The sequence below is a fragment of the Trachypithecus francoisi genome, unplaced genomic scaffold (assembly GCF_009764315.1).
Source record: "Trachypithecus francoisi isolate TF-2019V2 unplaced genomic scaffold, Tfra_2.0 Lachesis_group5, whole genome shotgun sequence".
Lineage (NCBI taxonomy): Eukaryota > Metazoa > Chordata > Mammalia > Primates > Cercopithecidae > Trachypithecus > Trachypithecus francoisi.
In genome coordinates, this window is record NW_022681470.1 from 94838146 (window position 1) to 94860739 (window position 22594).

At 45.8% G+C, this 22594-nt stretch overlaps 1 protein-coding gene across 1 annotated transcript in view; it reads left to right on the forward strand.

Annotated features, from left to right (window-relative positions):
* KCNN3 (potassium calcium-activated channel subfamily N member 3) overlaps positions 1-16296 on the forward strand; it is a 165339-nt gene extending 149043 nt beyond the window's left edge. Inside the window, 3 exon segments of the mRNA XM_033195907.1 lie at positions 8762-8889; positions 11181-11250; positions 15429-16296. Coding sequence (XP_033051798.1) covers positions 8762-8889; positions 11181-11250; positions 15429-15725 — 495 coding nt within the window. The 3' untranslated portion in view covers positions 15726-16296.
* Positions 16297-22594: the final 6298 nt, after the last annotated feature.

The following is a 22594-nucleotide window of genomic DNA, read 5'->3' on the forward strand; positions in this document are numbered from 1 at the left end:
GAAAATCAAATCAACAAATATTTATTGCTCATCCATGAATGTAAGGTAGCTTTTTAATTGAATAACATCTCATTTTTCTGAGAACACTTAAATCTGTTGAAATGTCCCTTTAATATCTAATATCTTTTCTCAAGGAAATAAACAACACAGGAGGGATGGTTCTTACAGAGAGAAGATTTTCAAAGCTGGCAGGACTAGAACTTCTGAAGGTTCTTTTACATAACCTTAATTGAAACGAAACTGGATGTATGCATCCTTGGTGTGCTCTGGTTTGAGCTGACTTTGAACTGCTCACAAGAGAACCCCACCTTTCTTCCCCTGGGGATGCCTGGCCTGCCCTCTGTCCTCTCCAAATGGCCCATTGTGTCCAGCTGGAGTGGCTCATTGGTCAAGAAGATGCTAAGCTGCTGGGTGCGGTGGCTTATGCCTGTAATCCCAGCACTTTGGGAGGCCGAGGCAGGTGGATCACAAGGTCAGGAGTTCGAGACCAGCCTGACCAACATGGTGAAGCCCTGTCTCTACGAACAATACAAAAATTAGCAGGGCGTGGTGGTGCGCACCTGTAATCCTAGCTACTCAGGAGGCTGAGACAGGAGAATCACTTGAATCTGGGAGGTGGAATTTACAGTGAGCTGAGATCCTGCCACTGCACTCCAGACTGGGCAACAGAGCAAGACTCTGTCAAAAAAAAATAGAAATACTCACTCTCAGATCAGACATGATCCTTAGAAACTCTTGGCCGGGCGCGGTGGCTCACACCTGTAATGCCAGCACTTTGGGAGGCTGAGGCGGATAGATCACGAGGTCAGGAGATGAGACCTTCCTAGCTAACACAGTGAAACCCCATCTCTACAAGAGAAAAAAAAAAAATTAGCCAGGCGTAGTGGCACGTGCCTGTAGTCCCAGGTACTTGGGAGGCTGAGGCAGGAGAATTGCTTCAACCTGGGAGGCAGAGGTTGCAGTGAGCCGAGATCACGCCACTGCACTCCAGCCTGGGCAACTGAGCGAGACTCCATCTCAAAAAAAAAAAAAAAACAAAAAGAGATGCTAAGCTCAGTCTATTCATAACATCTCAGTGAATTCTCAGAGAAAGATCCAACGTGAAGGAGTTTACTGTGGCATAATTTCAACCTCTTCCGAGTGGCCAATTCACAGATTTGAAAGATAAAAGCAGTCTCTTACTGGTATATGCAACCTTGATGCTTCAAACACCTAAGCAAAACGAAAAAGGAATTGTAGATATTAATCATAAAAACATACCCAACTTGTTCTAGTGTTTATTCATCCTGTCTTGCTCTAAAGGCTGCAGCCTAGCCTTTGCCATGAGAGCCAGCACTATTTTTATTTATTTATTTATTTATTTATTTATTTATTTATTTATGGGGAGGGAAGAGGGTCTGATAGCACTGGCTAAGAACTCAGTTTCTGGTTTTCTTGAATCCCATGCTTATCTTCTTTCCTTGTATCAACTCTGGCAGCAACATCATTTCTGTATTTAATTCAATCAGATCTTCCCACACTGACTTCGCAGTGTTGCTGCCATTGTTATTCTATAATTATAACTTATTGCTAACCTCTGGGCTACTAGATAAATATATTTAAGTACATGACTCACAGAGGGACTGGAAGAAAGATACTAGAGCCCCATCTTTTCTGCCACTCAGTGCTTCCATGTCCCCAACATTCTGTTTTATGTAACTAAACAAGTCCATCACAGAGGTCACTCCCTGGGTGCCACACTCTGTACTCTGGGGGCACCAAGATGGGTAAGAGGTGGTCCTTATCTCCATCCTTGGCCTCTGGTGGCTGACTGCCCTCAGAGAGCACTTCTTAGGTAGAGTGGGCTGGGTGCGGTGGCTCACGCCTGTAATCCCAGCACTTTGCAAGGCTGACGTGGGCAGATCACTTGAGGTCAGGAGTTCAAGACTAGCCTGGCGACCATGGTGAAACCCCGTCTCTACTAAAAATACAAAAAATTAGCCAAGTGTGGTGGGCGCCTGTAATCCCAGCTTCTCGGGAGGCTGAGGCAGGAGAATTGCTTGAACCCACGAGGCAGAGGTTATAGTGAGCTGAGATCGCGCCACTGCACTCCAGCCTGGGCAACAGAACGAGACTCCATCTCAAAAAAAAAAAAAAAAAAAGCAGAGTGGGCTGCTATGGACACCCTTGGCTTGAGAGGTACCATGGACCGGAGATATTTTCTTTGTGGTACCTCCTCTCCACATCAAGCCACAGTGAGCAGAACCTTCAGACAGCACAGTGTGCTGAGGATCATATCTCCTTCTTGCTGCAAGGGTTTCTTGCCCCAAGTAGCTCATCCAAGTACACTTCCCCATGAATTCTATGAGTAAGACCAAAACGAAACCCACAACTTCCCTAAACTAGTTCCTTCCCCTAACTTCCCTGGTGTGCTCCTGACATGGTGTTCTTCCAGACCCCAGGCCTAAAGACTTAGCCCCATTTCTGACTCCTCTGGGCCCTGAACCCCACAGGGATCTGAGCACTTTCTGTGTCTGATTTGACCTTGCCGTGGCTGTTCACGCATGCGCGCTTCTCCAGGGCCTCTGCCCCGTCACTCTTGAAGCCGCCATCTTGTGTCTTGCACTATCACAGCAGCCTGCTACCTGCTCTCCTCACTTGGGCCTCCCTCTCCCCAGTCATCCTGCACTCTGCTTCCCCATGGATCTCCTTAGACTCTCAGGCTTACCTCTACATATTACTTCCTGCTCAAAAACCTTAAAGTAATTCCCCCACCTACAATCTCCTGAATGACACTAAAGACAACTTTTCTTTAATTACAAGCATATGCCAAAGTTTGATCATAATCTTGCTAGAAGAAAACTTTCTTCAGCAGCCTAATTCAAAGATTACTCTTAGTAGTGATATTTCATAGGAAAAACAATGGTAGCCATTGTTATACCAGATATAGAAAGTTTTTTTTTTTTTTTTTTTTTTTTTTCTGAGGCGGAGTCTCGCTCTGTCACCCAGGCTGGAGTGCAGTGGCCGGACCTCAGCTCACTGCAAGCTCCGCCTCCCGGTTCACGCCATTCTCCTGCCTCAGCCTCCCGAGTAGCTGGGACTACAGGCGCCCGCCACCTCGCCCGGCTAATTTTTTTTGTATTTTTAGTAGAGACGGGGTTTCACCATGTTAGCCAGGATGGTCTCGATTTCCTGACCTCGTGATCCGCCCGTCTCGGCCTCCCAAAGTGCTGGGATTACAGGCTTGAGCCACCGCGCCCGGCCTAGAAAGTTTAGCTAAAGGACTGCTAATAGACAGCTGGTTGGGCTCAAGAGTGGATTTCCAGAACAAGTCTTTATCTCTTTATAATTGATCGGATAATCAATAGGGCAGTTATCAGGAATGCTAATTCTCCCCAGAAGAGGATTATAAATTACATCACACACAAGCATCTGTCCCAAACAGAGTGGGTACAGGTTTTTTTTTTAAGCAACAGTCACAGAAATATTGTGTGTTTAAGCCAGAAGGACCCTCAGGGAAGAGCCACTCCAACACAGATGAGAAGACGAAGGCCCAGAAAGGGGTGAGGGGGCCCCCACCCTATGCAAGATCCAGTTGCTCTCAGACCATCAGGCAGGCAGCTTTAGGGTGGTGAGTTCCTTGGAACTCAGCGTGGGGTTAGGGTTCCAGGCCTGCTGAAGAGAAAAGCCAGTTTAACTCTACCCTAACTGAGTATCACATAAATAGCATTATAGAATTATCCACCACCCATTACCATATTGCTACAGGGAGAACCTCAAGCTCCAACTTTGAACAAGGGAAATATATCTCCTCTCTCTCCACCCAATGTCCTGCCAGCCAGACAGGTGGAGCTCCCAGTTCTAAGTGGTCAGTGAGGGCCTCCGGGTCAGGCAGGCAGAGAAGCCTGCAAAGGGAGTGTGGAATAGAACAGGGGGAGGAAAAAGAGGAGGTGCAAGCAGGGTGATGAAAGAGAGGGTAACTGGGGAAGCCAGAGCAAGTGTGCGGGGTGGTGATGAGGGGAGAGTGGGCTTGGCAAATGGGAAAGAGGAATCGGCCCCCTTCTCTAGTCCTATATGTAATGGACACCTTCAGTCAAGGGCTGGCTTGCAGGTTCTCCGATAGTGATCTGATCCTCACTCAGCCTAGTTTCAGCCTGTGTAACTCCTTCAAGTTACAGTCATGCACTGCATAACAACGTTTCAGTCAGTGATGGAGCACATATACCAAGGTGGTCTCAGAAGGCTCTAACAGAGCTGAAAAATTCCTCTCCCCTAGTTATTTGTGTTACCATTGCCTACAGTGCAGAAATGTGCCATACAGGCTTGTAGCCTAGGAGCGATAGGCTACACCATACAGCCTAGGGGTGTAGTAGGCTGTACCATCTAGGTTTGTTTAAGTACAGTCTGTGATGTTCACACAGTGAAGAAATTGTCCAAGATGCATGTATTTAAATCACACCCACCGGCCGGGCCTCCCTTTCCCCGTCTCCAACCTCCAAGTAGAATACTTCTCTGGCAAGGGTTCCTGGCAGCATAAAGGGCATGCCAGTAATTTCTTCTCTGGGGGACTCTGCTAATGGGACTCCTGTAATTTCCCAGGACTCCTGGGGCTGCTGGAGGCTTAGGGTGCCCAAGAAAGGTGCTCCTTTCAACCCCCTTGTACTCCTGCCCCAAGCATTCTTGCCGCAACCGACAGCCCCTCTGTAATAACAAGTAGCAGATTACCTGGGCAGAGAGGTGGCCAGAGCAAGTCATTGACATGGGATGCTATGGCCAAGAGCTCAAGGAAGCGATGTGTGTTCTGTTGTATGTTTTCTTGTGGGCTGGGGAAATTAGAGGGAAGGAAGCTGATGTTTATAGGAAGAGGAGAATATTAACAAAGATACCATGTATTGAGGCATATGGCCAGGGTCTGTGCTAATGTTTTAAGTATATTCTCATTTAGTCAACACAGTAATCCCATCTCACAGATGCAGGTAGCACTTGCATCACTCTCTAGCCCCGGATCCTGCTTTGTTGTTGTATTTTTTTAAGTGCTTGTTACCTGATGCTATAATATAAACTGCATACCATCTTCACAAGATTGTAGGTTCCATAAGGGCAAGAATGTTATTGATTTGTTCACTGTGGTACCCTTACTTGCTAGTACAATGTCTGGCCAATCATAGGTGCTCATTAATTGTTCCTCAAATGTATGAATAAAGAGAGTCTCATAGAGTTCAGTAGTGGGTCCAAGACAGAGCTCATGATCACATCTATTTGTCAAGCTTTTCTGAGGGTTAATGAAACAGTGCAGACATACATGCTTAGCACAGATCCTGGCACATAGTAAGCACTCAGTATATGTTAGCTGTCACAATAATTTTCAAGGTCTTCATTGGACCACTTTCTTGTCCAGGCCCATTAATTTTAGAGCCCTTCCTAAAGTGGGTCATAGAGCCCATTCTCTGGCCCCAATCAGAGTGAAAGCAATTTTTTTGGTGGAGAGTTTCTGGGCTTGCAGAAAATAATCAGCCCATTTTGGAGGCAGGACAGCTGGATTTCCATTCACTTCCCTCCTAAACATCCCCAGACCCACCCGATTGTGGCCAATGTTGAGCCACTCTTTCTGGCTTGCTGCTTTCATCTTAAGCCCTGCCCTCTCGCACTGCTGCACCCTAAGAGCGTCTTTTGGCCCTGGTGCCTCTGCCCACCAGGAGAGGTCAGGAGGTACCCAAGCCTCCATCAAGGAAGGGTGCATGGAGCCCTTCGGAGGCTCGGCAAATCTGAGGAAGGGCATATGACCTCATCTGCTCCTGACCCCAGCAATGCTTAGATCAATCAGCCAGGTGAACTGGAGGGAGACCCTGGCCACAATAGCATTTACCGTCCACCTGGGAAAGCCCAGTGCAGTTAAAAGCCTATTTCTTTTTTTCTCGCAGATATTGATCTACTTAGCTTTGTGCCAGACTGTTTGCTGGTAATTAATTTCAGAGTCAGTGCAAGGGCTGGCAGTTAACATCACTTTCCCAAATGCACAGCGGCCTCCCTCCAAACTCATAAAGATGATGTGACTGCCTGTGTCAGCTACCCGGGCTGTGCTGTGACTTCAATATCTTACATTTGGGCTGACTTTAAGTGCAGGACCTGGACTCCATGTTCTGTCACATTGCTAAGTGAGGGCCATGATGATTTAAAAAAAAAAAACAAAATCCAATGTTCTTTCCAATTCCTTGATCCTGGAAAACAGGAAATGATTTTGTTAGTCTTTCCTTCAGTCCACATGAAAACCTTCTGCTCTTCCTGGACCTGGCTCTTGTTTTGACTTTGCCATTAGCTAGCTGTGTGATTCTGGCTCTCACATCCCATCTCTGAAGTGGTTTCCTCATATGTTCAATGAGGGGTTTGAGCTAGATGATATTAACTAATATCTGTATGGTACTTTACATTTAATGCAGCATTCAAACCCACACTGACTCAGTTTGCCATTTATAATTGTCTAGTCTTGGTCTGTGTCTCGGTTTCTTTATCTGAAAAATGTGGATAATATTAGCACCTCCCCGATGGGGTTGTGGTAAGGATTAGAGGAGCTTAGACATATGAAGTACTCAGACCTGTGGCTGCACCTGGTGGATGTTAGCTGCTGCCCCCAGCACCATCATCACTGCCTCATAGCAACCCTCTTTATTTTTCACATCTTACAGATAATGAAGCATTTGCTCCTAAACTGCTTAATAATTGACAGAGCAGGGATTCACCTGCAGACTTTCCCGTTTCCTTGAGGCTTTTCTAAGAGGCTAAGTGCCTAGGGAAACTGAAGAAATGACACCTCCAATTGCCCCCTCTCTCTGCAAGAGGAGGGCAATAGTATTCAATGTGTGCTCTGCAGAGAGCGAGGCTTCCCTTGCGTGCTGCCTTTTTTGCCAGGAGGCTGCTGTTCACTCTAGTTCCCTGAGCAGAACCCCAGAGACCACAGTGTCCTCTCCTGGACATCCACCGTTTCCAACTTCTCACCACAACCTGCTTCCTTTCAAGCAAGAGAGTACTAGAGGCGGGCAATTAAGTCATTTAAAACTATTTTCATGGTGGATCTTTACTGCATTTTTAAAAAGCAATATTTATGTCCCTTAGACATTTCTGAGAAGACTTAGCTGTTCTTTTAAAAACATCACTTCAGCGCCAATGAAAAATATAATCCAGCCTTAGTAATAAATTTTTAAAACATACACACACAAAAGTTATCAGCCTGCAAAACAAGGTTTCCTAGCCTTCCCACACGTCTCAGTATTTTAACAACATCCCATCTGTTGATGTCAGTCTGAAGAAGCAGGTCTATAGTCTCTAATTTTATTAAAATCCTTTCTGGCTAGTAACTTGATTTCTATTAGGCTGGCCTACTTATTTCCAGGCCCCAGGCCTGTGGACCTGTGCCATTCTCCATGACTGACAGAAATGGGGATGGTTAATCAAAAATCTGTTTAGCGTGTGCTTAATAAGGAATGTTTTCTCTTGCTCTTGTTACTAATTGCTGAGGATGTCTGTGTTTGGATTAAAACTTTGTCCCCTGCCATCTGGATGCCATTGATATGTCTCAGCTCAGTCGTGAGCCTGGTGATATCAGTGGTTTCCATGTCAACAGATGACAGCGTCATATGTTGAAACGTGTGATTGCAATGCACAGTGAAGGAGCCAGCCTTGGGAAAGAGGAAGCTCTGGTTTCACACCTAAATATCTTCACTGATTTTCAGACATTGCTTTGAAATTATTTCTGTTTTGTGCCAATTACATTTACATGTAAAATTGCAGTGCAAATGTTTTTGGCCATTTGGGAAAGGAGACAGTGGGCTTATTGGTACCTATAGTTCCAATTAGTGGGAAAGACATTTTCTCAAAGAAGTCTTTTAAAATCTTCAGCTGATAGGAAATCTGTTTACTCTCTGAATCCAAGCAACGTACCATATACACTAAGTGGCAATCTCAGGTGAAGCTCGGAAGTCTGCATGTAACGGCAGCAGTGGTATATTGCTAGCTATTTTCCAGGGGGACCCCAGGACTCAAGGTCTTTCTCATGCAACCTGTCTAAATATAGCATCAGCAACAGCACTCAAGAGACAGTACTGAAATAATCAAGAAAAAAGAAGAAAGAAAGAGAGAGAAAAGAGAAAAAAGAAAAGAAAAAAGAAAGGAAGGAAGGAAGAAAGGAAGAAAGAGAAAGAAAGGAAAGAAAGAAAGAGAGAGAGAGAGAAAGAAAGAAAGAAAGAAACCCTTCAATTTAGCTCTAGTCTGCAGTGTCCAACACAAGATTAATAGCAGATGAATTTTAATCACCTTTTCTTTCTTTTCTTTTTTTTTTTTTTCTTGAGACGGAGTTTCAGTCTTGTTGACCAGGCTGGAGTATGGCACGATCTCAGCTCATTGCAACCTCCGCCTTCCAGGTTCAAGCGAGTCTCCTGCCTCCGTCTCCCAAGTAGCTAGTATTACAGGCATGAGCCACCATACCTGGCGAATTTTGTATTTTTTGTAGAGACAGCTTTGACCATGTTGTCCAGGCTGGTCTCGAACTCCTGACCTCAGGTGATCCACCTGCCTCGGCCTCCAAAGTTCTGAGATTACAGGCGGGAGCCACCATGCCTGGCCTTAATCATCTTTTCTAGGAGTTCCGTGATTTTGGTTAAGAAAATAGATCACTGCAAAATCATTTCCTCATGAGGTAGACTACAGTAGCAACCACACACACAAAAAATATTATGTGAACCTAAGAAAATGAACCTGATAGCAGCCTGCTTTATTTATTCTTCCTTAGATCAAGAATGCTGCAGCCAATGTCCTTCGGGAAACATGGTTAATCTATAAACACACAAAGCTGCTAAAGAAGATTGACCATGCCAAAGTCAGGAAACACCAGAGGAAGTTCCTCCAAGCTATCCACCAGTGAGTATGCCAGAGCGGTTCAGCCATCAGATAACCAGATTGGGAGCGGTGGGACTCCTACAACTGTCAGTAGCTTCTCATATACTTAGGAGGCACAGAAGAAATCCATTCTGTTCCACTCAACAAGTGGAGTGGTGAAGTGGGTCTGATCACTCACTGACTGCACCAGCCACATGCCAGAAATTGGGCAGGCTGTTATGGAAGGTAAAAACTAGAGTAAGAACCTCTAAGGGCTTCTACATTCTACACACACACACCCACACACATCACACACACCATACACACCACACACACACCCCCCCACACACCTCACACACACTTCACACACACCACCCACCCCATGCCACACACACACCACACATATGACACACACAAACACAACACACACACCACACACATATACACCACACACTACACACACACACGCCCACACCACACACACCACACATATGACACACACAAACACAACACACACACCACACACACACCACACACAGCACACAAACCACACAAACCACATACACAAACTACACACAAACCACACATCAAATGCACTACACACACCATACACACCACACACACCCTCTACACACCACACCCACAACACACATGCCCCCCACACACCACACACAGCACACACACACCAAACACACCATGCACACACAAACCACACAAGCCACACACACACACCGCATACACACACCACACACCCCATACATACACCACACACAATACACACACCACACACACATGCCCCCACACACCACACAAACCACACACACCCACACACACCCAAACCACACGCCACACACATACAAACCACACACACCACATGCCCCAAACACACACCACACACATGCCCCCACATACAACACACACACAACACACATAACACAGACTCACCACACACACCACACACACACCCCATACACACAACACACACATGCCCCCACACACAACACAAACAACACACACAACACAGACTCACCACACACACCACACACACACCCCATACACACACCAAACACACCACACACACACATGCCCCCACACATACCACATGAACCACACACACACCCACACACACAAACCACACACCAAACATGCCACACACACACAAACCACACACACCACACACCCCACACACACCACACACATTACACGCACCACACACACACACCACACATACGACACACACCACAAACACACCCATACACACACCACACACACCACACACACCCCATACACACAACACACAACACACATCACACACACGCCCCCACACCCCACACACAACACATACAAACAGCATACCACACAGACAAACCACACACTACATGCCCCCACACACACACCACACACACACAAACCACACACACACCACATGCCCCCAAACACACAGCACACACACACACCCACACACAGCACACACACAACACACATAACACACACTCACCACACAAACCACACACAAAATCCACACACATGCCACACACACACAGAACACACACCACACACACAGTGCACACACACACCCCCCTCCCCCATGCATTGCAACTCAAATCAAAACAAACTGTGGCTGATGCTTTCTGTGATGGGGGAGTTTTTTTTTTTTTTAATTTTTTTTAATTTTTATTTTTTTTTGAGACGGAGTCTTGCTCTGTCGCCCAGGCTGGAATGCAGTGGCCGGATCTCAGCTCACTGCAAGTTCCGCATCCCGGGTTTACGCCATTCTCCTGCCTCAGCCTCTAGCTGGGACTACAGGCACCCGCCACCTTGCCCGGCTAGATTTTTGTATTTTTTAGTAGAGACGGGGTTTCACCGTGTTAGCCAGGATGGTCTTGATCTCCTGACTTCGTGATCCGCCCGTCTCGGCCTCCCAAAGTGCTGGGATTACAGGCTTGAGCCACCGCGCCCGGCAATGGGGGAGTTTTTAAAAGTGGAAAAGCAAAGGATGAAAACATTTATTCTGATGGAGAGGTTTGGGGAACCCCTGAAAAATTGAGAATAAGGCACTCAAGATGGAAGGCGCAGCCCAGGCATAGAGGCAGGGAAATGATCTGGGAATAGCAGGAAACCAGTGACTGAAGGTGAGCATGCGTTGGGACAAGAGTTTGCTTTCTGGGGGGATGTGACAAGCCCCTGGAAAGTAAAAGCCTCAGTTCTTCCCCAGGTTCACGGTCCCCATGCTGGGTTCCAAAATCAGAGGCAGCGGAAGGGCTGGAGGATCTGGTGGGGCTAAGCCTTTGCATGAACTTGAAGGGCTTGCCTGTTATCACTCTTCCCCACAGGTTGAGGAGCGTCAAGATGGAGCAGAGGAAGCTGAGTGACCAAGCCAACACCCTGGTGGACCTTTCCAAGGTGAGTGGCAGTGTCTGGAGACATCCCCTAGAATGTGCAGACACTGAGTCTTCTCAGGATCACCTGTGAGTCCTGGCTGGGTTCGCACTGGACAGAGCAGAACCAGGCAAGCAAAGAAAAATTTCTGCCTGGTTCAAAAATACCTATGCTCCAGTTTGTTCCATTTGCAATCTACCAGTATGTCTTGTGGTCTTTTAAAACTTGGCATTTGTTTCTTAAGTGAAATCGCTCAGGTGTGTCTTTGCGTGGAATTAATGAGCTGACCGAACCTTTCCCGTGTCATTTTATGAGCTGCACACTGAGGGGCTCCTGAGGTTGGGCTTGAGTTTGCACGGCTGTGAAGCATGCTAGCAAGGACCAGACGGCAACGATAGCCATGCTGACTGCCCAGGTCGCACCGGTTTGCTGTAATACTTGGAACTTCATTTTTGTGCATCCTCCCAATCCTTAACAACCAGTTTTTCTGGCCTCAAATTGGTGGCAGTGGTGTGTGTGTGGGGGTGCATTTCTTTACTTCTCAAGAGGCAGATAGCCTACAAGGAACATGAAGATACCCAAAAAGAGAACCCTCCTTTGAGAGCCCTAGGGCGTGAGGCTTGCCATCACTCTGCCACTCTGTTTCTGACCCTGAGCTGCCATAAATACTCTAAAGAAACTCTGTCCTCTTGCAAATCACCCAGGTGAGGGAGCTGAAGGCCACACTGCTGGCAGAGCTGAGAGTCGGTGCCACTGAAGAAAAGGCTTCCCCCACCTCAGCCCCCTCTCCTCATTGCCTCTTGATAGGAATTGTATATTAAGCGTACAGCCCAGGGCCAGGCTGGCAGAACATTCCAGCAGATGTCAATTATCATAATGGAACACATTCCCTGGGTAAGCAAGAGAAACTCCCTCAGGCACATTAAGCACCCTTTGAAAAGAGTGCAATCAGAGAAATCACTAGTTCTCGGGCCATGTGCAGGCGCCTTGTTTAATAAAGGGATTGAACAAAAGAAAGGGCCTCCTAAACCTGTGAGGACTTCAGTCGGGGAGTAAGTGGCTTGGCACAGTTGGGGAGAAGCCTCCAGGCCTGCGTGCCTTTGGAGGAGGGCGTTCACGTGGAGTGCAGGGTGGTTCCTAGGAGCCTGGGGTGGGAGTGGAACGTGGGCATGCAGGAGAGAACTCCCTCAGGTTTTTGGGTGTGTTGGTTTTAATATCAGAAACCTGCTGGGACTAGGTTTAAAAATGGAGAAATCTATTCTAAGGATATAAGGAGTCTCATTCCAGGCAGAACCTCAAAGGAGACATGTGGCCAGACTGCAGGAAGGAACTGACTTGAACCAGACCTGGGAAGCCCCCACAACCAGGAGGTCTCTCACCATCGCTTCTGTCTCTTTCTGTGCAAGTGACTGCTTCAGTTCTCTCTCCCTCTCCCTGTCTCTCTCTTCCTCTCCCTCTCTCTCCCTCTCTTTCTCTCCCTCTATGCCTCCTGTCCCCACAACAGACTGTAACAGGCTCCAATTCAGAGAGTACATATGATAGTTTTAGCCACAGGTAAAGACTAATTGGCCCCCTACTAGTCTTAATTCTAAATTCTCAGAAGAGAAGAAATGATTGGCCAGTTTGGGCCATGTGTCCACCCTGGGACCAATCAGCATTGGCCAGGAAGAGGGTCATACGGAGCAAACAGGGCTAGAGACCCACCTGTGAGCTTCAGGAATAGCCCAACCAGATGCCCCAGGATGTTTCTTCTAAGAGTAGCAGTACTTCCTGTCTCTCCTCTCACCTTGCAGGACATACTGTGACTGATGTTCCCTGGGGACATCGGGCAAACCCAACTTTCAAACCTGCATTTCTGCAGTGCCACCCACGGCCTCTCGGAGAGATGGGGCCCACAGAGCAGACTGGGTGAAGCGAACCCCTCAGTGAACTGCAAGGACACTCCTGTGAATTGGGTGGGGGAACTAAGCTGTAAATAACCCAGGAGCAAGTTACCTGGAAAGAAAGAGTGTACAGGAAAGGGTTAAGGGAAAAAATCTGCAGAACCCCCATGGGGAGATCTGGGGAGGAGGTGAACTCTGACATTCGCCCAGTCTTTGCCTTTTCCTCCCATGAGACTCACCCAAGGTCCTGGCGGCAGCTTAGCACACTTCACACTGGTCCATATTCCCCCTGGCATCCTGTCACCAAGCAACGGAACAGGGGGAGACGATAACGCCGTGTTCTCTCTCTTTTCTGTCTTTGTGCTATAGCCTCCCAACTCACCGCCTTCCCACTCCTGCCCTTTGGTCCTCTCTAAATTAAGAATATGGCATATTATGTCTGTATTGAATTGCTGTCCTATAGGCTGGCAGAGCTGGGAGGGCTTGGAGTCTTTCCCCAATTGCTTCAATTACTTCAGCTGAAATATAAAAATAATTCCTACCATCGGAGGCTCAGGTGATCGAATAAGATGATTTCTGTGAAAATGCTTTGTAAACGATAAAGGTTTTGCAAATGGTAGTTCTGATTATCAATATAGATGAGGAAACCAAGATCCAAACGAACAAAGTGACCATCCCACAGACAGGCAGTTGGTGAGCACCAGTGCAGGGGCCACAACCCAGAGGCTTGGACTCTGAGTCCAGAGCTCATCAGGGTACCCCTGTGGTCAAATGAAAGGGGTGATTTTGCACATTCTGGGAAGAATGTGCGCCTCGAAGAGGTTCTGTCATGTTGATTAATAAAGGGAGTACTTTCACTTCTAAAGTCACCCTGTCCTCCAAGGGCATCCACAACACGGTGTCCTGCTCTGGCCACAGCGGAGCTCATGGGGGCAGGGCCATCTCCATGCCACCTCGTGACCTTATGCTGCCCCAGTGAATTTCCTCATGGGTCCTGGAGTCTGCTGGGGAGGCCTCACTGCATTTTGCATCCCTGCTCCCCTTCATTCTTCTCTAGCTTCTCACATCTTCTTTTACTCCTCTTTTTTCCTCTCACCTTACTTGCTGCTGCTTTGGTCCCTGGGGCATAAATCGTTTCCATGTCTTCCTAGAGTAACCTGAAATTTCAGGTGACATAGGATTGGGGTGTCACCAGCAGATCACCAGAAACCCAAAGAGCCACAGTACTTCAGGGATGACCAAGCAACCACCGGCCTGGCCCTCTGCATTGCCGCCCTAGGAGCCTCACTCCCTGACACGTGGGAGGCTGAAGACGCCCATGAATCTTGTTCCCGAGTCTGATATACACAGCCAAGATGGCATTTGCTGATTTGCGGGGAGAAAAATATCTGTTGCATAGACTGAGACTCTGCAGACCAACAAGGGGGCCACAAGATGTTGGGGAAGGAACACTGGTAATCGGTCGGCACCCCTGGAACACGGAGAGTCAGTGCTGAGTGCAGGAGGGGTACTGGGGAGCTCTGCGGGGAGCACCCTCAGGACCCCCGCCAAGGAGTGAGGGAAGCAGGATCGGTCAGAGGGAGAGTTTGAACTGGGATACAGTCAACAAAGACCTCAGCCCTTCAGAGTGGCCCTTCAGGGATGTCCCACCCTGAGGCATTGTGGATCAGACAGGGGAAGGGCCACACCCTAGCAAGGCAGCCCCCTTTGGCTAAGCACTGTGCTTGAGAGTTAATTCACTTTACTTCCTGGCTGCTGTGTTAAAATAGAGGTTGGGAGATGTGCAGTAACTCCTAACTGTGTATAGTTATTATTAACTCCAATTGTATAAGGCAGTCGAGATTGAGAGAGGCCAGGCGCCTGTCAGAGGGCACACTGTTAGTGAGCTGCAGATGTGTACTTGAGCCCTGGCCTACTAATTATACACCCACTGCACTGTCCATTCCCCACCAGTGTCTTCTCTGGAATCATTAGATGCCAGCAGCCACGTGAGCTGAGAGGTTGTGGCCCTGTGAGAACAAGAGACAATTTAGAGACTCACTTTATTTAAGAAAAAAAGGGGCCACTTTTTTCCCTCTCGGTGCATATTTTCTAATAAAATGCTGTCATTAATACTCATTATTTTTGTAATAAGAAAACACAAATGTGCACACTTCAGCCTCTCCATCCCCAGGAAAGAAGCCTGTATCCTTCCTTGACCAGATCAACTGGTATGGAAGTGGCTCCTGTCATACTGTGGAGGGCATTTCATTTCTCCCACTGCAGATTCCTCTGTGATGACCTGTCATCTCCCTGTCTCTCGCCTCTCTCTCCACACAGATGCAGAATGTCATGTATGACTTAATCACGGAACTCAATGACCGGAGTGAAGACCTGGAGAAGCAGATTGGCAGCCTGGAGTCGAAGCTGGAGCATCTCACCGCCAGCTTCAACTCCCTGCCTCTGCTCATCGCCGACACCCTGCGCCAGCAGCAGCAGCAGCTCCTGTCTGCCATCATCGAGGCCCGGGGTGTCAGCGTGGCAGTGGGCACCACCCACACCCCAATCTCCGATAGCCCCATTGGGGTCAGCTCCACCTCCTTCCCAACCCCATACACAAGTTCAAGCAGTTGCTAAATAAATCTCCCCACTCCAGAAGCATTACCCATAGGTCTTAAGATGCAAACCAACTCTATCCTGGTCACTTTGCCATCAAGGAACATTCAGACCAGGGAACGTAAAGAAGAGAGACCGAGCTAATTAACTAACTCATGTTCATTCAGCGTGCTTGGTCCGACATGCCTTGAAACCAGAAATCTAATCTCTGTTTAGGTGCCTCTACTTGGGAGCGGGAAGAGGAGATGACAGGAAGCGACGCCTCTGGCAGGGCCCTTGCTGCAGAGTTGGTGGAGAACAGAAATCCACGCTCAATCTCAGGTCTTCACGCGGGGGGTGGGGGTCAGATGCACTGAAGTAGCCAACAGTGAAGCCAGTCCAGAAGAGGGGTCCCCTGGGAGAGGGGGTCGTGTCAGGCTTGGGGGATGGGCTCTTCGCCATGGGGGTCTTTGAATACACCTCTCTCCTTTCCTTTTGTCTACGGAAGCCTCTGGGTGACAAAAGTAAAAGAGAGCTGCCCACAACTTGCCAAAACAGATATACCCAAATCAGACTGAAAAAAAAAAAAAAAGACACAAATAAAAAGCCAGATTTTCCACTCAATATTAATACCCACATAAACCTGTGTGTTTGCAAATGTGTACATGTACACACATACACATCCCACATTCGGTTCAGGTCCTTTCTTATTTGAGCTTAATCCAAATAAAAAAGGACTTGACACCTTACCCTACACACAATAGCCACCCCTTACATGTGTGTTGAGTTGGTTTGAATCTGAACATGGGGTGCTTTCAGTTCAGGTAGTTAGCTAGTTCTGGCCACATTCTGAGTTTCACTGAAGATGCGGGTCCCTTCAGACGTAATGCACATTGCTTTGTCCTGGATATGCACCTTGCTTGATTTGAAATGGATGCCAAGCCAAAATTGTTGGCATTCAGGAGGGATAAGCAAGCTTCCAAAAATAACAGCATCTGCAGAGTTTTCTTCTTCCATCCAAACAAGCTGTGTTTTGATGGACCACAATGACTAGGTGTATGTCTGTATGTGTGGAGGGAGAGGACAAGAAATTGTGCGTGTGTGTGCAGACATGCACAAACAGGAGAAACCCCATAACACCTTAGTGAATAGAAGTATGGTTTGGGGATTTGCTGAGCTGTATTTATCCAGCAACAGGTTTCCAGCCCCAGATGTTAGAAGTGCCAAAGGGCCAAGTGCCTCACTTGTGAGCCTCTGAGCTAGGAGGAGAAGTGATGAAGAGTGGCCCATGTGGTCCCTTCTACCTGACCTTAAGTCATCTCAAAATGAAATATTGTGAGAATGAAGGGAACCCTTAGGGAACCTTATGGGTAAGGTAAGAGGACATGGATTTGTCAGTAGACTGTTCCTACTGTGCCATGTTAATCTTGGTGCGAAAAACTATTCCAATACATCTCAAACTCCAAGAGACTTCAGAAACATCAAGATTTAGTGTAGTGAGAGGCACTGAAAAATGTTTTCAGTGCTCCATAATCTGACCACATGTAACATTTGTGACATGAAAACCATCACTTTCTCATTCTGAGGTCTTTGATTTCTGCCTATGGGAAATTGAATGGCACTGTATGGACTATTTCATCTGTTGAAGGTAAAACAAAAGAGTGTTTTTTTTGCTTGTGGTTGTCATCTTGGGTTTACCTTTGTAAGAAGACATCATCACCATTCTGAAGGCAGTGGCTTGGCATGGAGATTTTTCTTCTGTAGCACTGGGCCTGTTTTTTAAGGACAGCACAAGGTAGACAACTGTTGAGCCAAGGCCACTCTTTCAGGAAGATCTAGTCTGTTGCTCACCCTCTTCTTCCGTCTCTTGCTATATTGCTGCTGCTCCTCTGATGGTTTATAGCCTTAATGGCTTGCCTTGATAATTCCTTTGAACACTTTCATTAGTTGTTTTGCATACCAGAGATGCCACACCTGCTGTTGGCTTATTTTTTTACTTGTTCTTTTAACTGTTGATTATCTGAACGTTTCCCCTTCTCGTTTTATGTCCCAAGAATGGTGCTCTTGTTTTCAGTGACAGTTCAGCTGAACATATAAGCAGATGTGTAAACAGATGAAATAACCATGCAGTTTCCTTGTGGCATTAGTTCCATTTCACAAAGTGAAGACCACTGGTGGGCTGATCTGAGTGTGCCAGTCCTGATTATTTAAACCTGCAGCCTTCAACTAGTGATTCCTATTCACCGTTTTCATTCTGCTGTAACCCTGTGATATGTGTGTGTGGGGGTGTGAGTGTGGGTGTGTGCACATATAGAGATTTAGTCTTAATTTCAACCAAATGACATGCAAGATTCCACTGCCATTCTTCCTGGCCAAAAGTGCGCATCGACTGTGATTTATTCATTGTGGTCTGCAAATAATTCTTCTTTAACCCATCATTGATGCTCTCACTTAGCTAAACCCTAAAGACCAAACTAGCAACACTAGTCAAGGGAGTGACTGGAGTTATTTCTGGTAGCAGTAGCCACTGGCATCCTAGAAACACATGGACATTTGTAGCATGAATTGACCTATTGGTAGTGCAATAGCTATACGTGATTTTTATTCTTGGCAAAAGAATACTTATGCTTCCAAAAAAAAGTGATCGAACCTGCACATTGATCCTGTAATAGCAAATGGAAGGCTATTTCTCTGTACTAGCATTTCAGCTTTATGTGGGAAAGTTACCTGTTCTCCTACAAGTACAATCAACCCTTGATGACTTAAGTATTAATTATTCTGGGTGTAGCTCACCCAAGTTTTCTTCCTACATCTTTTGGCTAATTCCACCACACCTCAGCATCACAGTCAGATGGGAAAAGGGGCAGGTGGATTCTCATGTCATGCCTTCTTGTACCTTATTTTCACATTTTGTGGTGGAGGAGATTTAATTATCTGCTCAAGAACTGGGTATACATAGCCAGGTGTGGTGGCTCATGCCTGTAATCCCAGGACTTTGGGCAAGGTGAGAGGATCACCTGAGGTCAGGAGTTGAAGACCAGCCTGGCCAACATAGCAAAAACCCATCTCTACTAAAAATACAAAAATTAGCTGGGTGTGGTGGTGGGCACCTGTAGTCCCAGCTACTTGGGAGGCTGTGGCAGGAGAATCACTTGAACCCCGGAGAAGGAGGTTGCAGTGAGCCGAGATCGTGCCATTGCGCTCCAGCCTGGGTGACTGAGCAAGACTCCATCTCGAAAAAAAAATCAGCTATATGTAAGAACTATTAATTATGGTAACCTCACTCCAATACTGTACCGATCCAGATCTGCCCACTCCTAGAGGACTGACCCAATGGCAGATCCCCTACTATAGTCTTTCTGACAACTCAGTGACAGGTAAAATCACTCTAATATTCCCTAAAATATCTAGACACTTGAATTAGAAATATGGAGCCACCCCCACCCCCGCCATTGCTTAAGCCATATTATAGCTTCATGTACTGTAAAGTCAGGGATGTACTGTGATACTTTAAGACCACTAATCTCAGTGGAATTTCAGGACATAGCATTAGTTGGTAAATTACACCAGACTAGGGGCTCACTCCTCCTTAGATTGAAGTCCAAATAAAAGTCTTCACCTTTGGATCAAAGGCCACATATATATGATCATCATAATAAATTGTCATAAAGTGTCTACAAACTGCTCTTGCCATCTTCCTAATACGTAGCTTCATGATATCATGTCTCTAGAAGTGCTTAATACAATCCAAAAGAACAAGAGGGGGAAGGCCTCAGGTCACCACTGACCGACCTCAGCAGGGGCCAGTGGTAGAACAACAATCTTGTGAATTAGGAGACATAGAAAATGCACGCGAAAGTAAATTCCAAGCGCTGAGCATGTACAAGCTATTTTTATTATTAAAAGCCAAGAAGGAAGAGCATTGAAGAAGTAATGATTTTAATATATTGGGGGATTTCCCCCTTAAATTTTTATAATTTCCTTGCGAATAAACAATCATGGAAAAGAAGAAACCTAGTCATACAAAATCAGAATAAATAAAAATCTAAGACTGGATCCACATCTTTGGCCAGTTCATATAAGCACCTCATACATCAATTTCTCTGTACTTAAAACGAAGAGAATAGTTAATATTCTTAAGTACAAAGTATTCAATACAGAACAAATGAAATCACCTTTGTCATCAACAGCCGCCCAGACTGATTGTGTCTAGTTCACACCTCGATGTTATGTTTGAATGCAATCAATTGTTACCAAAAAGTAATTAGTGCATATTAAATAGTGGTAAAATCAGCAGGGAGAAATATGGGATTAGCACGTAGTTCCAGAACCTTCCTCCTCCTCCAGAGTGCAACTTAACAAACAGTACACTCCAAATTAAGAATCAGTGTTTCATCCCAGGACAAATGGTGTTGCTCCCATCACAGTATCACAACTGAGATACTGTGAAGTCATTGCACTACCAGTAGGTTACTACTCTTTTTAAGTTACTGTTTTTAAATCCTAAAATATGTCCCCAGTTTTCTACATTCATTCTTCTTCCCCGACAGTTGCTAGAAGCAGACGAAGGATCCCTATTGACTCTGCAGGGTTTGATTTCAGTACCTTAGACAGCTATCTGGTGACTTCCCGGTAGGCACGAACAACCCCTTCTCTCCCCTTGCAGTTAGTGGGCTTGATTACGCCCCAGACAGTATCCTTTCCTTCTCTACTGCCGCCAAAATCAACATTAGGGAAATGGGATCATTAACACCACTGAGAAAGGAGTTTACAGGGATAGCAATAGTAACTGTCTGCTTGTGGTAGTAGAAAGCTTGTGTCAGGCTGCATGAATAGAAATTAACGTTAAACTCCTGTTAAACAAGTAATATGTAGATTTTTATTGAAACAGACCACAGCTTATTAAAAAGTACTCAGCGCAATGGTATATACATATATACAGATAGAAGAAATATAACTGTGATCTTTTTGTCTTACGCCATTACTGGAAACACCCAAACATGAACTGGAGTTCCCTCTGAACAAAACCATTGTCAAATCTTCAACATATGACCTCCAAATCTAGGTGCCAAGTGCCCTGTGACAGTTGTTTACACACCTGAAAAATGTATCCTGGAAGCTGTAATCTTGGGCCTGGGCTATGTGTTGAAACAAGCAAAAGAGACATCGTGACCAATCAAACTGGTGGAGGAAAAGCACAAAATTCAACACCAACCTGCAGTTAGGATCCCAAAGAGATGTTGACATTTATAGCCAAAAAGAAAAAGTACAAATATATATCTGAATCGGATCGAAGCAGCCAACGTCCAGCTTCACACAAGAAGGACGAGGAATAAACAACATTCTCTAGCTGTGTCATATTGTCTCAGTTTTTGAATCTGAACCAAGACTGATCCACCTTCATCAGATACGTTTTTTAATGGCGCAACAACTCAATTTTGGTCCCAGACTCTCCATTCTGCACTGGCCACGAGAACAACAAAAGAGAATGACAGGATGTTAATGGAGGAAACATTTTCATGGCAAGCTCAGAAACTGAAGTGTTTATATTCAGAATCAGATGAGCTTTAATATGAATTTGCATCTTGCCTCTGTACTGCTTGCTATTTTTTAATGATAGGAGAAAGCATAACAGTTTATTTTAAATATGAAATATATTGATATATTATAAAATATATTGTAACTTTCAATTAACATTTTGTATCAAACTAGTGTTTAGCAGGTCGACTGTCAGCCTGCTCGCCCAATGACTGTTTCTGAGTACACATCACTGTTAGTGATTGCCAGGCACCCAGACCAAGGGTCCTCCTACCGCAGCCTACTGAACTGCCATATTCTAATTCTCCAAGGCCTGAGTATTAGAGACAAAAGAACATTATTCCAAGTGTAGAAGAATAATTCTACCCTAAATTCTATCAAGCCATTTCAGAAGAGATTTTAAAAGCCATCACTCCTTAGTAGCTGTGCAAAGCCAGTTTAATAAAAGTGCAGGCTCTTTCTATATAAATTCAAAGGCCTCATTACATAAATTATATAAGTCTCAAACACAGCCAACCAGTTTTCCTTTGACAATGTCAGAATTGGGCATAAGGAAGAGTCCTGTTTTCCTGTAACTGAAAATACTCAAAATCCTAGGCATTCCAAGTTTCTCTATGTACGTGAAACCGGGGTTGGGTTTCCAAACTACTTTACAAGGCGCAACAAGAGTCTAGTGTGCAGATGTGCTTTTCTAAATGGGCAATACCCTTGAGGGAACAAGGTTCCCACACGTTTGTCAAGGACATGGAACCCAGCTCCTAAGGGAATGATGGGAGGAGCCAGCAGGACATGAACAGCCAGAGTTAGCAAAGAGCTGGGCTGCCTTTTCTGCTAGCTTCCTCTAGCTGGGAGGAAATAAAGAGTTCCCGTTGAGATATTGTCCTTTATAGCAAAATTAAGAAACTCATGGAATCCACACCCCTCTTTAATAGAGCAGCTGAGACATATATGTAGAAGTTCTCAGTTGCCTCCTTCGTATGGCTAAGGCACTACTTCTAGATGAAAACAGGATGTGTTTGGTTACAGAATAAAGGTTTTCTAGAATCAGTGAGCCTCTTCTCACCTAGGACCCTCACTTGCTGTTGTTGCTTTGGTGCAATATTGTTGAGGTGCAAACCAGGTTGCATCGGGGCAGATTTAACTGAGTGTATGTGTCTTTTCCCTTCCCAAGTCCTGGAAATTCACAAAGATTTACAGATAGTGCAAAACAACAAGTTTTCTCCTGGGAAAAGGCTGGAATCCCTCAAATTTCAATTTATGTGAGCTTAAAGGTATATAAGTCTTGGGGCTCAATGACATTAGGTATTCATGCTGTATGAAAGAGAAATGTCTAAATGCCCATTTTCAGTCTGTTTATGTAGCTGAGCCCTAAC